The following is a 15519-nucleotide window of genomic DNA, read 5'->3' as shown; positions in this document are numbered from 1 at the left end:
CTGCAGGGAACCCGATGTGGGACTCATCCCAGGACCCCAGGATCACAACCTGAACCAAAGGCAGATGCTCAACCACTGAGCCACCCAGGCGCCCAGAGAGCTCACATTATTTGCTGAATTAATAAATGAAAGAAAAGTGCAACGGGCATTTACCTTTCCCCTAATGAGCTGTTGTAAGGTGTGCATCTGTGTGCACATCTATGTGAAGGCAGGCACAGAAAAGCCATCCTAAGGGAAACATGTGTTCCCCATTAGGAGTGAACCCATCTTTTCCCTGTGTAGCTGTCCTGGGGCTGGAAGGCTGAGCTTCTATCTGTGATGCAACAAGCTCCATCCTGCGAATGCAATGTTCCCCCCCGAAAAAACTGCTTATGAATATCCCCGAGCCAGCTTCCCAATAACCACTAACCTGTCATAATAATAGTTTAAGCCTCCTTTTGGCCTTTCATGGAAGCCTAACCAGTGTTTTTTGTTGTGAGGAGAAGTGCAGTCTGGATGGCGGTCAGCTCAAACTTTTGCACAGTTGCCTTTGTAAGCTGCTGGCTGCACTACCAAGCTCCTCTCCTGTTGCCCATATGAAAGCCATGCCTGCGCCTTTTTAGTTAAATTAACCCACTCTCCCTATTTATTGTCTTCCCGTGTCCCAGGTCTCCCTGTTTGATGACTCACTCTTGCAAAGGGGACTGAGTGCAAGGACACGTCTTCACCAAATAATAGAGGGAATATAAACTCACAATTTAATTCAGAAGAACCGTGTTTAGAGCTTGGTTTTATTTTTCCTCAACCTGAAAATAACTACCCTTTAGATCTGTATCAGATTGCTTTTTTACCTTGGTACTCAGAAATACGTTCAGAAAAAGTGTGGCTTCTGGCGATGAAGGTATGAGAAGTCTGTCACCCTGATTTTAGAGAGGAAGGAATAGTGCATTTCTGCGGATTGCACAGAGCCACCTGAGCTGTGGCCAAGGTTGAGTTCTAGAGGTGGGGGTGCCCCCCCACTGTAATCCCCTATGCCATGTCCCTCCCCACCTGGTTCTAGAGGAGAGTCCTGCCTGAGGCAGTGCCCTGAGCACTTACCAGTGTGCTGCTTTCACTAAGCGCTTACCTTTGGAGCTGGAGAAACCCAAGACTGACCAGTTACATTAGTTTATTTTACTCAAACTAGGTCCCCACAGACTTCTTAAACCAATGGTAGACAACGATACTTAGTTTTCTTCACAACAGCATCTATAATATCCGTTCTGGTTTTTGTGGTGATGGTGGTGGGGGAAGGATGCGAGTTCTATATCACTTTCCTATTTCAAAAAAAATGTTCAGGGCAGCCTGGGTGGCACAGCGGTTTAGCGCCGCCTTCAGCCTAGGGTGTGATCCTGGAGACCCGGGATCGAGTCCCACGTCGGGCTCCCTACATGGAGCCTGCTTCTTCTGCCTGTGTCCCTGCCTCGCTCTCTATGTGTCTCTCATGAATAAAATCTTTTAAAAATATTAAAAAATGTTCAGGGTTATGGCTAAATTTTTATTTTTATCAAACTGAAATTTGTCAGCTGTATCATCAAGGCCATATAGCAAGTCTTGAGTCATTGACTTTATTCTCATGATGTTCACAGATATTCCACTTAAACTGTATTACCGTCCTGCCAGCCCCTCAGCCTGCTGCTTTCTCAATCTATAAGCAGCAGTCAAGTACTGCCTGAAAGTTAATGCTCCTCCTATGCTTTTTTTCTCTGCTTGCTGTAATCCCCATCTGGAACATCTCTGCTATCTCCTACCATTAGGCTTGATTTCTAAAGTATGCCTCACATGTTACTTGCTGAAGCCTATGCTGATCAACCTCAAGCACCTGATCAGATCCTTAACCTACCTCTCATGGTCTAGGTACCTGGGTTCCATTGGAGCACAGCTATTAGGAATCTGGAGCCAGACCTCCTGGGTTCAAATTCCAACTCTGCTACCTACCACCTGTGTGACTTCAGGAAGGTCCCTTTAATATTTTTTTGTTGTTGTTCAGTGATTACTATTTTTTTTATAAATTTATTTTTTATTGGTGTTCAATTTGCCAACATATAGAATAACACCCAATGCTCATTCCGTCAAGTGCCCACCTCAGTGCCCATCACCCAGTCACCCCCACCCCCCGCCCACCTCCCCTTCCACCACCCCTAGTTCGTTTCCCAGAGTTAGGAGTCTTTCACGTTCTGTCTCCCTTTCTGATATTTCCCACTCATTTTTTTCTCCTTTCCCCTTTATTCCCTTTCACTATTTTTTATATTCCCCAAATGAATGAGACCATATAATGTTTGTCCTTCTCCGATTGACTTACTTCACTCAGCATAATACCCTCCAGTTCCATCCACGTCGAAGCAAATGGTGGGTATTTGTCATTTCTAATAGCTGAGTAGTATCTTTTATCTGCAGAACAGGAATAAAAAGAGCCCCTGCTCACATGCAAATTGAAAGCCTTAATAAACTTCACAGTAGTCTCTGGCATAGAGGAAACACTATTTAAATGTTCACTTTGTTCGATTTTTACTTGCTAATAAGTCCCTTTCTGGCTGTGTTGTGACTTACCATGGTGCTACATCTTCCCTCTGTTGGTTTGTTTTCTGTTCTTCCCCGGAATCCTGTGTGCCTACCTGTTGATCTTTCCATTTCTTCCTTACCCTCTTGTTTCCTCTTTCTCAGACCTACATCTGAAGCACAGCTGCCACCTAGGTTTGTCTAGGAGTAGGGTACCTGTCTTCCTTGGGAGCTGGCACTTCGCAGCAGCAGCAACAGAGTCCAGCACTGGGGTTCTGTGCTGTCCCTGGGCTCCCGGAGTCTCCCAACTCCCTCTTGCCCCCGGGGAAGGTGGAGGCCAGGTGTGCATGGCCACTTTGCCTCCTGGTGGCCACACTCGGATTAACATCATCCCTGGTGTCCAGAGAGAGCCTTCTCTTTTCCCTTAACGTCCTCTAGTCACACTCCACTCCCTTGGTCATTTCCTTTATGGACAATGGCCTCTGCCCCAGTTCCTTTGTTTCTTGGGAGTACAGATGGTTGCCTTTTTATTAATGGGCAGAATAAGTGGAAGATGGAAGGAATACTACTGGTCCACTGGGGTCTCCCAGAAGAGCTGTGATTGTGACCCACTGTCTTATACTGCACAGCAATCTTGCTTGTGCCATACTTGCCACCAGAAACCCTGCAAAGGCATAGGACATCTAACAGCTGCATTCCCCTCTCCCTCCCCCTCCTCCCTCCTCTCCATACACTTTCCTTAGGGGGTGTGCCCTTGAAGGCCCTATTCAGAAGAGAATCTACTTCCCTGGGCAGTGAGAAGCTACAAGTTATTCTCTCTAGGGTCAGTGTCCCCTAGAAGAAAAGCATTCTTGGACCTGAGACCACATTTGTTATTTCTCTCTTCGGTCTTCCTCTCGGGGTCGTTGCTCTCAGGTTGAGCCACATAGAACTGCTGCTATGTGACCATTGTAGGTTCATAAGATGGCAGCTTTGTGCAGGTTGGCCTAACCTGTGCTTACTGGTTGGCTTTTATGTTCCTGCACCACCCCCACCCGAGTGGTGAGTGGTGCAGCCTCCTCTGACTTCACCAGCTCTATGGTGAGACCAGATGGGAGCAGTCAGCAGTACTTCTTGTCAGAAGACCAAGTAAGTGAGTTCCCCTGGGTTGAATGTTGTTCCTGTCTCCTACACCTCAACCTACTTGTTTATTACAATCTGAACTGATTTTATGGAGTAGATGTGGTGTCCCTAATGAAATTTGACAGCAACGATGCTGGAATCACTTAGTCCTTTTAACGCAAGTTTGTTTTTACTTTCCAGTCTTCACGTATAATGCTGCCAACAAGGAAACCTGTGAACACAACCACAGACAGTGCTCCCGGCATGCCTTCTGCACGGACTACACCACTGGCTTCTGCTGCCACTGCCAGTCCAGGTTTTATGGAAACGGGAAGCACTGTCTACCAGCAGGTAAGGGATACAGGCTTGACTGGACTGGGGGCTGCTCCGTGGGTATTTTCACTCATTTCCAACTGCTGCTGTGAGCTTATGGACCTTGCATCTCCCCTGCTTGAATCAAAGCACTGCCAACTTGCAGGTGCTTAATAAATGTTTGAGAAATGAACACATTTGGGCTGATTTCCCAATTTGAGGATTAGCCAGAAATCTTTTCTCCTCTTTGCCAGCTCTCATTAGAGTCAAAGTGGATGGGAGAGTGGGAGGATGGGAGAAGAGAAATCGAAGACAGGTCTGTTTTGTATGTAGATGGTTACTTGGTTGACAGCATCACGAAGATGGCTAAAGACCGAGTTTTGGGAATTGTGAGTGGAATTGTTTTCTGTGCACCCATCCCCAACCTGGATGATGGTCAAAATTGATTGGATTTGCTGTCTTTTAGGAGCGCCTCATCGAGTCAACGGGAAAGTGAGTGGCCACCTCCGCGTGGGCCACTTGCCCGTGCACTTCAGTGACGTGGACCTGCATGCTTACATTGTGAGCAATGATGGCAGAGCCTACACGGCCATCAGCCACATCCCTCAGCCTGCGGCCCAAGCCCTTCTCCCACTCACACCAATTGGAGGCCTATTTGGCTGGCTCTTTGCTTTAGAGAAACCAGGCTGGGAGAATGGCTTTAGCTTCACAGGTGAGTAGGAGGGGCCTTTGAAGAGGAAAGAGGATTATTCCGTGAAAGAGGATTTGTTTGTTCAGTGTTGCAGAGCCACAGGTGTATAGTTTTCTGTGTGGAGGTAGTTGGGAATGGTTTGGTCTTACAGGACTGCTTTTGAAAGACTGATTTCTTCCACACGTTCTCCAAGTTGTCCTGAGAAATAGGATGATGCCATCTGGAGCATTTATGTCCTCTCACTTAAATCAGTTGAAGCTTGTCAGGTTGTGTTTACTTGAGTTGTTAGATGCAGATCTGTCAAATAGGGATGCATGAATGGTGATTCCAGGGTATCTGGAGAGGAGTTTACTTCATGAGCAGACTTCCTTCCTCCTCTCACCCCTACGACCCTGACCTATAATGGTACAGACCAGTGCTTCTCAGACTCAATGTGCAGCCCTTGTGAAAGGGCAGATTCTGGCTCTGTGAGCCTGAGTGGTGGTTGGGAGGGCGGGGGCTGTGATTCTGTTTTCCTAGCAAGCTCCCAGGAGATGCTAATGCTGGTCTAAGGACCACATGTTGATAGCAAGTGTTTTGAGGATACTTTTTGCCTCTTTCCTCCCTACCTGAAAAGGCTTGTTTCCTATTGGATTTATCCTTATCATAGGTACTGAGAGAAAAGTTCTTCCCCCACCTCTAGCTATAGACTCAAGAGCTATTTGTAAGAACTTGTTTTTCAGCAAATTTTGAATGAAACTTTGAGTTAGAAGTAGGTAGAGTATATCCAGTCACATTTGAATTTCAGGTAAACAGTCATCATTTGAATAACCTAGTAAAAGTACCAAATATTGTATGAGATGTATCATACTAAAAATACACTCATTGTTTCTGAAATTCAAACTTAACTGGGTATCCTAAGTTTTTGTGCTAGTTTTTTTTTTTGTTGTTGTTGTTGTTAAATCTGGCACCTTACAAAGAGAAAGCACAAGGTGTTCCTAGTAGCTTCTCACAGAAAACAAGCTGTTACAAAGAGAAGCAGTTTGAAATGAGGCAGGATAAAATCACACTGTTTAATAGAAGATTTGGGGAACCAATGAAATCAGCAGCTGGTAGTACTTAGTTCTGGATATCCAATGATCTTCTGAGGCACTGTTTCCAACAGTGGTAGAAATTAAGATGTATGACGTGGTAATTATTATTGGAGGGTACTACATCTCATCCTAGCTGTGTGCTGAAGTCTCTCTTCCTCTCCAGGTGCAACCTTTACCCATGATATGGAAATCACTTTCTACCCAGGAGAAGAGAGGGTTCAAATCACTCAAACTGCTGAGGGACTTGACCCAGAGAACTATCTGAGCATTAAGACCAATATTCAAGGCCAGGTGCCTTACATCCCAGCGAATTTCACAGCCCACATAGCTCCCTACAAGGAGGTTTACCACTACTTGGATTCAGGTATGTGTAGTTTTGACATCTATAAAATGGGGACAGTACATACCTTACGAGATATTTGTGAGGATGACGAGTTATTACATGGAACGTCCTTAGAACAGTGTGTGGCACATAAAAGGAGCTCAATGTCCTTTTTATTACTCTTACCAGGTATATAGTATAAGGGAGAGAAGTGTTGGCTGCTACACAAATGAATATCAAGATCCCTCTCCCAGTACTAATGTAATGCCAGTAATTAATCAAGAGCAACCTTGTCTCGGGGGGTGGGGGGTGGGGTGTGGGAAGGGGTTGTATAATTACATACAGTTTTTAACCATCTGTGCTCTTTGGGACACAGGAAATTATGGACTGTTGGAATTTTTACTTGTCCTATACCCTTGTTTCAGCCTGTTTTAAAATGAGATGCTGCCCAGTGTTGTAAAACTAATGCTAGATTTGGAGTCAGAAGATCAGAATTCAGATCATGGATGTGTAGTTTAAAATATATGGGAATAAGGTCACTTACCATCGGAGGGCCTATTTTCTCCTCTTTAGAATGAGCATTAAGAACACCTTTTCTCTCTGCCTTCCATAGTTGTTACATGTGAATTGTGATGAGTTTTGGAAAACCACCTGAATGCAAGACGCTGGCTTAGCAGTTGCTGGCCTGCAGCACTGCAGTTTGCTTTGGGCTTTGCCCTTCCTCCTTCTGTGGGGTGAGAGGTAGAAGCCAGGCAGGAGATAAAGAGAGGAAGATGGGTAGTGGAGACCCAGGTGGTAAACAGAACAGCTGATGGCCAGAAAACTAGCCCAGGCTTCCAATTCCACACTCAAACTGAGACAAACGGCCCCTTCCTTGGCCCAGAACTCTTCAGACTTATGTGCAGGGTGTTGGGAGCTGTCACATCGTGTAATCTAGAAAATGGACTGGTTGAAAACTTGGGGTATAGAGTCAGGCTGCCTTGTGTTCCAGTTTCAGCTCTATCCCACACTGGCCTTGTGTCTTAGGCTGCTTCTCAACCTCTGTAAGGCTCCCTGTACAGGATCACAGGCTCACGTTGCTGGTATGAGGTATATATAAGGCAGTGCTTCTATAGCACTTGGCATGGCTGGCACAGAGAAGCAGAATTTATCCTTTGCTAATAATGACAGCAGTGATTCTATCTCCTGCCGCTTAGCACTTTGGCTTTGTGTCTTCTCAGATTCCTGGAATTGCCTTGCAGGTTTTCCATATAAACTCAGGAACTCCCAAAGGAACGTGCTCCAGGCATCATATGAAAAGCTGTACAGAAAAAAAAAAAATCTATGAAAATCTCCCACATGAAAATCTCTAACATCTTAAAAATTTACCAATTAGGCTAACTAATGTCTATTGCAGCTGTGACCTCCACAAGTTCCAGAGACTACTCCCTCATCTTCGGTGCTATCAACCAAACACGATCCTACCGCATCTACCAGAACATCACTTACCAGGCATGCAGGCATGCCCCCAGACACTGGGCCATCCCCACCACCCGGCAGCTGAATGTAGACCGAGTCTTTGCCTTGTACACGGAAGAAGAAAGCTTGCTTAGATTTGCTGTGACCAATCAGATTGGCCCAGTTGAAGGTATGTTTCCTTCTGTTGTTTTGGGCGAAAGTGGAATCTATTTCTTCCTTCCTTTGTGAGTAGCCTTAGAATGACTCAGAGTTTACTAAGGGTTACTGACTGCCAGACTCTGTGTTAGGTGCTGAGAGTAAGGATGAATAAAGCAGGGTCTGTCTTTGAGGTGGAGACAGGTAGGAATGGAACTTTTAGAACAGTGTTCCTGCCAAACTAGGGAATAGAGTGAAGCTGGTGTGTGCCAGTCTGTGTTGGAGAGACACATGTGAACAAGGTGAGACCAGTCAAGAGGGAAGATGAAGTATTATAATAAGAACAGGGTGCTGTGAGCCTCCTCTGGAAGTTGAGGGAAGGGGTCCCTGGAAAGTGACAGTTTAGCTAGAGCTTAAAGGATGAGAAGGATTTCACCAAATCAGGATAAGACAAAGAGCCAGTGCCTAGAAAAACAAAAAGAACCACATTTAAGAAAAACCCAAGTTAACATCATTCTCAGGAGAGACTGGATGCTTTCACTCTCAGATCAGAAATAAGACAAGGATGTGTGCTGTTGCCACTTCTATTTAGCACTGTATTGGAAGTTTTAGACCAGACAATTAGGTAAGAAGATAAAAGGCATCCAGACTGGAAAGGAAGAAGTAAAATTATCTTTGTTCTCCTGTGATATAATCTTATATGTAGAAAATCTAATTCATTAAACTATTAGAACTAAGTTTGGCAAGGTTGCAGGATATAATTTTTGTGTATTGATCTTTATTTCTATATAATGAGCAAACTGAAAGGGAAATTTTAAACAATTTTGTGGCAAAAATGTTTAGAAATAAAAAAATTTTAAGTGTAATACTTTTCACTTTTACATTAAAACCTATAAAGCAAAAAAAAAAAAAAAAAAAAAAAAAACCTATAAAGCATTTAAAAAAAATAAGACCTGGGACACCTGGGTGGCTCAGCGGTTGAGCGTCTGCCTTTGGCCCAGGATGTGATCCTGGAGTCCCGGGATCAAGTTCCACATCGGGCTCCCTGCATGGAGCCTGCTTCTCTCTCTGCCTCTCTCTCTCTGTGTGTCTCTCATGAATAAATAAATAAATAAAATCTTTAAAAAAAAATAAAATAAAAATAAATAAGACCTAAATATAAGAAAATCAGAAGACCTTCTTTGATGGTTATGAGTCAGATGACATAGTATTAACATGGCAATTCTTCCTAAATTGACTTCAAGATTCAATACAATCCGATTCACTGACCTTTTTGCAAAGACTGAGAAATGGATCCTAAAATTCATGGACATTTAAGAAACCCAGAAGAGCCAAAACAATAGTGAAAAAGAACAAAGTTGGAGGAATTCCACTTCCTGATTTCAAAACTTAAGAGTAATGAAGACCATGTGGTCCTAGCATAAGAATGGATATACAGATCAATGGAATAGACGTGAGAATCCAGAAATAAACACATTTATAGCCAATTGGTTTTTCCCAAGGTTGCCAAAACAATTCAGTGAGGAGAGAGTTTTTTTTAACAAATGGTTCAGGAACAGCTGGATATCCACGTACTAAAGAATGATGATGGACCCCTATCTTACACCATATATAAAAATTAACCAAAAATGGGTCAAAGACATTAATTTAGCTAAGATTTTAGAAAAAAATAGGGGTGAATTTTTATGACTGAATTTGGCAATGGCTTCTTTAGATAGGATACTAAAAGCATAAGCAAGAAAGAAAAAAATTGGGTGTCATCAAGATTAATAGCCTGTGCTTTAGAGGATAGTATCAACAAAGTGAACATACAATCCACAGAATGGGATAAAATATTTGAAAATCCTATATATTTTTTTAAAGATTTTATTTATTTGAGAGAGAAAAAGCATAAGAAGGGGGAGGAGCAGAGGGAAAGGGAGAAGCAGGCTCCTTGTTGAGCAGAGAGTCCATTGTGGCTGGATCCCAGGGCCCTGAGCCAAAAGCAGATGCTTAACTGACTGAGCCACCCAGGTGCCTCCGAAAATCCTATATTTTAATAATAGACTTGTATCTAGAATATATGAAGAACTCTTACAATAAAAAGTAATCTAAAAGAAATTTAGAATATTTTTCAGAATATATACAAATACTCAAGCACAGGAGAAGATGCTCAATATCATTACTCCTCAGAAAAATGCAAACAGTCAAAACCATAATGATGCAACTTTACATGCATATGGACAGCTATAATAAAAAAAGTAGGTAATAACAAGTATTGGTGAAGATGTGGAGAAACTGAAACCCTCCTACACTGCTGGCAGGACTATAAAATAGTATGCCTACTATGGAAAACAGTTTCTCAAAATTAAATACAAGGTTACCACTTGCACAATTCTACTCCTACTTACAGAGCTAAGAGAAATGAAAATTTATGTCCCCACAAAAATTTACACATGAATGTTCATAGCAGTATTATTCAGAATAGCCAAAAGGTAGGAACAACCCAAATGTCCATCAATTGACAAGTGCATTTTTTAAATGTTCTATATCCATGCCATGGAATATTGCCAAGACCTGAAAAGATGAGGTACTGATATGAATGAATTTTGAAAACATGCTGAGTGGAGGTAGCTAGTCACAAAGGACAACCTATTGCTTGATTCTATCTAATGAAATATTCAAAAGAGGCAAATCCATAAAGACCGTAGATTAGTGGTTGCCTGGGGCTGGGCCATAATAGGAGGATCGGGAGTGGATAGCCAAAGGGTACTAGTTTCTTTTTTTGGGAGAGGGAGGTTCAGATGTTTTAAAATTGATTGCAGTGATGGTTGAGTAACTGTAAATATACTAAAAAACGTCTAATTGTGTACTTTAGATGCGTGAATTATATGGTGTGTGAATTATATCTTAACTGAAAAAAAAGTTGGGGGGGGCGAAAAATACTAAAGCAGTGTTTCTCAATTTTGTTAGAATTAACCATACCGTGAAGCTTGATAAACATGATTTAAAAAGTTCTAGGCTTTTTAAGGCACCATCATGCCTTGTTAAGGCATTAAGGGTGTGAGGAATCTTAAGTAAATATTGCTAAGTGAGAAAAGCTGGTCTGAAAAGGCTTCAGCTGTGTGATTCCAACTACAGTTGACCCTGAACAACATGGGTTTGAACTGTGTAGGGTTACTTATCTGTGGATTTTTTTTTCAATACAGTACTGTAGTCTTATGATTTTCTTAACATTTTCTTCAGTTTATTATAAGAATGCCGTATATAATATACAAAATATGCGTTATGAGTAAGGTTTTTGATCAACGGTAGGCTATTAGTTTTTGGGGTGCCAAAGTTATACAGATATTCAATTATGCAGGGGGCAGCACCCCTAACCCACATGTTGTTCAAGGGTCAACTGTATATACATTCTAGGAAAAGTGAAACTACGGAGCATAAAAGGATCTGTGGGTTTGGGGGAGGGAGGCGGGGTGAATAGGGAGAGCACGGGATTTTTAGGACAGAGAAGCTATTCTGTATGCTACTGTAATGATGAACACATGTCATTATACATCTGCCCAGACCTATAGAACTACATAACACAAAGAGTGAACCCTAATGTAGATCATAGATTTTAGGTGATATATCAGTATTGGTTTATCAGTTGTAAATGTACCACACTGATACGAGAAGCCAATGAATTGCAAATTGGAGAAAGTGGAGGGCTATGGAAGCTTACTTTCTGCTCAGTTTTTCTACAAAACTTAAACTGTTCTTTATAAAAAAGAAATTTTAGGTGAGCCAGAAGATGAACCTGCGAAGTCTGGAAACCCTGATAGGTAGGAAATTGTCAGATGAAAGGGACATTTTAGTTCTGAAAGCCAATAGCTAGCGCTTTCCCCTAGAAGGGGCAATGAGGGGAAAAGAGAAGGTCTCCTTCCCTTGGCTACACACTGATACTTTGGAGGCCAGAATTGGTACCTCTGCGAGGTGATTCTATGACTCAGCATTGGAGAGGAGGGCTCCGCAAGCCTCCTCAGGCTCCAGGTGGGGCTGCCACTTCCAAATTATGATACTGAGATTGAGGCCTGAAGGCTGGACTCTTAAAGAATGCAGAGGTGACTTGAAATGAGAATTCTGAGTTTGCTGGTGCGGGGTGGATGGGCAGTTTGGTTTCAGGAAACTCGCTTGCAGGGTGCAGGCATCGGGAGCCCAAAGATGATAAGGTATTGAATTAATAGCATGAAAATGTCTGTTGATTTTAGAGAAATGTACATCGGAAGAGGGGAAAAAGATTATTGCCTATTTCTCAAGAAAAGATTTGAACAAAAACAACTGAGCAAACTGTCCTTCTACACTTTGCTAAGCATAGATGTCTGTATAAAAACAATGATTAGTGGAGGAGCCTTCCAGGCCCAGAATCCTGCTCAGATTCTAGAATTATGGAGGGAGAAGATAAATCTCTGGTTGTATTTTTCCTGGAGACCTACCAAGATGGGAGTAACAAAAAGAATGCCAGCAAACTGGCAGGTACCAAGCTGCTCGTCTTTTAGAATTTTATGTGATTTTTCCCAAACGATAAAAACGATAACAGTAGCAAAGGATGGTTTACTGGGTGCCAAGCACTGTTCAGAGAACTTTCACAAATTAACATTTTTAGGTCCCACACAACCCCCTGCCCCAAAAGGGAATCACCATCCCCCATTTTACAGAGACTGAGGTATAGACATGAAGTAACTTGCCCAGTCACAGCTACAAAGTGGCCAGCTGGGACCCAGGCCTGGGCACCAGCCCCAGAGCCCATCTCATAACCTCACCTGGCACTGCTTTCCCACATGAACTCCACTGGCCTCAGGATGGCCTTAAAAATTGGGCCAAATTTCAAGAGGGAATGTGTGTTTTAACCCTGTGTGTTTGTCCCCTGTTTCAGCCACCCGTATGGAAAACTGCAATACGGTTTATGCAACCTGAATAGGAGAGACGGGGGGGAAAGAAAACAAATGACAAACTAAAACCTCCCCTCCCATTCTTGCACCCCACCCCACCCCACCCCTGGCCCCCACCTCCCTGCCCTTGGTGCATCGCAGTATCTTGAGTGAGTGTTTCCAGCCAGACCGTCATTCCCTCTGGAGGAAGGGAATGTGTGGGACCCAGCACAGCCACACCGGCTGATGTGGGCGCCCGTGGCTTCCCTGTGCTTGGGAGGCAGTGCTGTGGGGTCTGCCCAGTGACAGTCAGAGCCTGGGGCCCGGCCCGCTTCCCAGCTGCAGCTCCTACACCTTGCCAAGTGTTTGCACTTCAGGTGTGCGTGGGCGGTCTCTCCTGGGCTCCTGGAATGGGACCCTCTTGCACCCACCGTGGGGCTCCTTCTGGCTACTTGGGGAGACTGGGCAGAGGGCCACTCAGTGAAGCGGAACGGACTGTTCCTTGAAGGAAAACCGCTCTTCTCTTGATTAAATGAGTAAATTAGTTCCAGATCTCCTGTCAGAGAGTCAAGCTGTTGGAGAGGGTGAGGGCGAAACAGAACTGGTCGTGAGGAGGATACTGCTGTTCTTACTATAATAGGAGAAAGCTAACAAGCCATGGAGAATGAATAGCCACATGGCTTTAGAAATGTATTTTTAAAACTATATTTTTGGAAACCAAATTCAGCGAACAGGGCCTATGCTCAGAAGGGCTTTTATACTTGATTTAATGCTCTGCTGCTGTTCTTGTGAAACTCTTAATTTTTGAGCAAGGGGTTCCACATTTTCATTTTGCACTAAGCTCTGTGTATTATGTGGCCCATCCTGTCAGTGAAGTATATTTTAAATCAGTGTCAGATAATTATGGACAATTTTTCCCCTCGATTTTTAGGGAGGGCGGGGTATTCTGTTCAAGTTTGAAAGTCAACTTTTGCACTGCATGTTTTGCATGCCTAGCAGGCATAAGCTAGCAGACATGAGCTCTTGACATCTATGCATACTTACTGATCTGTGCCAGAATGTGCCACAGTGCAAATATGATGTTGGAAAGTACTGAGCAAAAAGGTTAGGCGTTAGTATTTACAAATTAAAACATTTCAGAGCTCACTTCTCCCTGGGTAGGCCAGGCATTTTATACAGAATCTTCTTCTAAAATGGAGAAATAAGAAAGAATTGTCTTGCATTGGGTCTTTAGTGAGGACATGACCCTGCTGTTCTTAATTATAACCATGCCAGGGACTGTCTCAGGAAGTTGGTCTGTCCTACCCTATAACCCCAGAGTTGTGCTTCCATCCTGTCCACCAAGAGATCCAGAGGTAAGAATGAAGGATATGCAAGGGTATCTGCTTGATTTGCAGAAGTCAGGCTCATGTGGACATACTTAAGTTCATCAAGTTTAAAAAGGGCCAGAGCCATTTGTTGGTCCTTTTTTCTTGGCAAAGATTCTGTGACATAATCCAGCTAACATCATTGAGGCAAACTGAAGATAAACATATGGCCCTCTTTTTTTTCCCCCCTTTTTGGACCATAATGTGGTAATAAGAATAGTCCATTATGGGAACACATGGTGGTGTTTCTTTTAAGGCAATGGGAGGAATTTTCCAGAAAGCAGGGGGTCCCTTCAGAGACTCAGCCAAGGCATCCCAGTTCACAGCAGATTAACACAGAATATTGGAAGAGTCCACGTGGGCAATGGGACAAGCTCTGGATAGGTGGATGGACCTCCTGCAGGACTGGTAGGGAGTCTAGTCTGAGGCAGGTGGCAGCAGCAAGCACTTGGGTGTAGACGAAGAGTTACTTTGGGCAAAGCCCACCCACTTGAGATAAGGGGGCGTGAGAAGATATGGGTGAGCTAGAGAGAAATGAGAGGGAATCTGGAAGGAAGTGGGTCTAGGAAGTTAAAGTAGGTGGTACTGCCAACATGTCTACTGATACTGAGAGGTTAGTCTCTAGAGCTGTTGAGAGCAAGGCAGGTTTGGGTGAAGTTCCTAAAATCTTTTAAGTCTCAGATCAGAATTAATTCTAGGGACTGAGACAAAGCTGAAATCACATGAAGATGAGCAGTGGCCCCCACTGAGGAGGGAGAAGGAATGGAGTCACTAGGAACTGGGTAGGCCTTTCCATGGAGGAAGGGGGGATGCCTTTCACATATATCATGTCAGTTTTTCTTTATTCTCTTCAGTTTTTGTAGGTCTCAGTATTATCTTTATTCCTATTTTACACAAGGAATCTAAGGAATGAATGGAAGTGCCCAGAGTTAATGGATTCATTGTGTCTGGGGCTCTTTCTAATACCATCTCTGTGCCCTTGGCTTAGATACCTCTCTGAAGGTCCTTTGGTGGTGGCTGTAGCAAAATGGTGGAAAGCAGACTGCCTGCTCCAACCACCTCTTCGGACTGTGAGCTTTGGCAGGTTACTTGGCCTCTCTGTGCTGTACTGAAAGTAAAGATAGTAATACCTTCCTCACAGTGCGGTGGTGAGGATTTAAAAAGATAGTATGTGTAAGAGGTTTAGAACAGTGCCTGGCAAATACGTGTTACTACTGTGCTCTATTTAGAAATAAAACTTTTTAGGGAAGATTTGAGATATTAAGAGTTATCACTACCTAGGAATGGGTGGATCTGTGGCAAGGTTATTCCTAAAAAGTAAATACTGCAAAAATCATTCCTCTTTAGTCTTCCAGATCTTAACAAAGCAAGATGTTCCCAGTAATCAAATTGACTTACCAAATAGTTAATTTTAGTGAGAGATTGCCCAGTTTAGAGGCAGAAATTTTGGATGTGAGTTCTTGCTGTACCATTTCCTGGCTTTGTGAAACGGGGCATTTTTTTCAATGTCTCTCACTTATCTGAGAGACATAATTACCAATATCCATAATTACCAGTCACAGGGCTGACAGCCCACCTCACAAAGTTATCCCGAGACTCACACAAGGTGATAGAGTGAAAGCCACTTTTAAATAAAATTATGACATGGGTTGGA

At 43.3% G+C, this 15519-nt stretch overlaps 1 protein-coding gene across 2 annotated transcripts in view; it reads left to right on the top strand.

The window, feature by feature from the left end:
- Positions 1-15519, top strand: part of NID2 (nidogen 2) — a 61171-nt gene that overhangs the window by 21632 nt on the left and 24020 nt on the right. For both annotated transcript variants that reach the window (XM_072838554.1, XM_072838555.1), the window contains exons 5-8: positions 3820-3969; positions 4397-4642; positions 5858-6058; positions 7413-7643. In XM_072838554.1, the coding sequence (XP_072694655.1) occupies positions 3820-3969; positions 4397-4642; positions 5858-6058; positions 7413-7643 (828 nt within the window). The remainder of the gene's footprint in view (positions 1-3819; positions 3970-4396; positions 4643-5857; positions 6059-7412; positions 7644-15519) is intronic.

Source organism: Canis lupus, chromosome 9 (assembly GCF_048164855.1).
Source record: "Canis lupus baileyi chromosome 9, mCanLup2.hap1, whole genome shotgun sequence".
NCBI lineage: Eukaryota > Metazoa > Chordata > Mammalia > Carnivora > Canidae > Canis > Canis lupus.
Note: the sequence above shows the minus strand (reverse complement) of the source record. Positions and strands in the feature narration are given on the sequence as shown.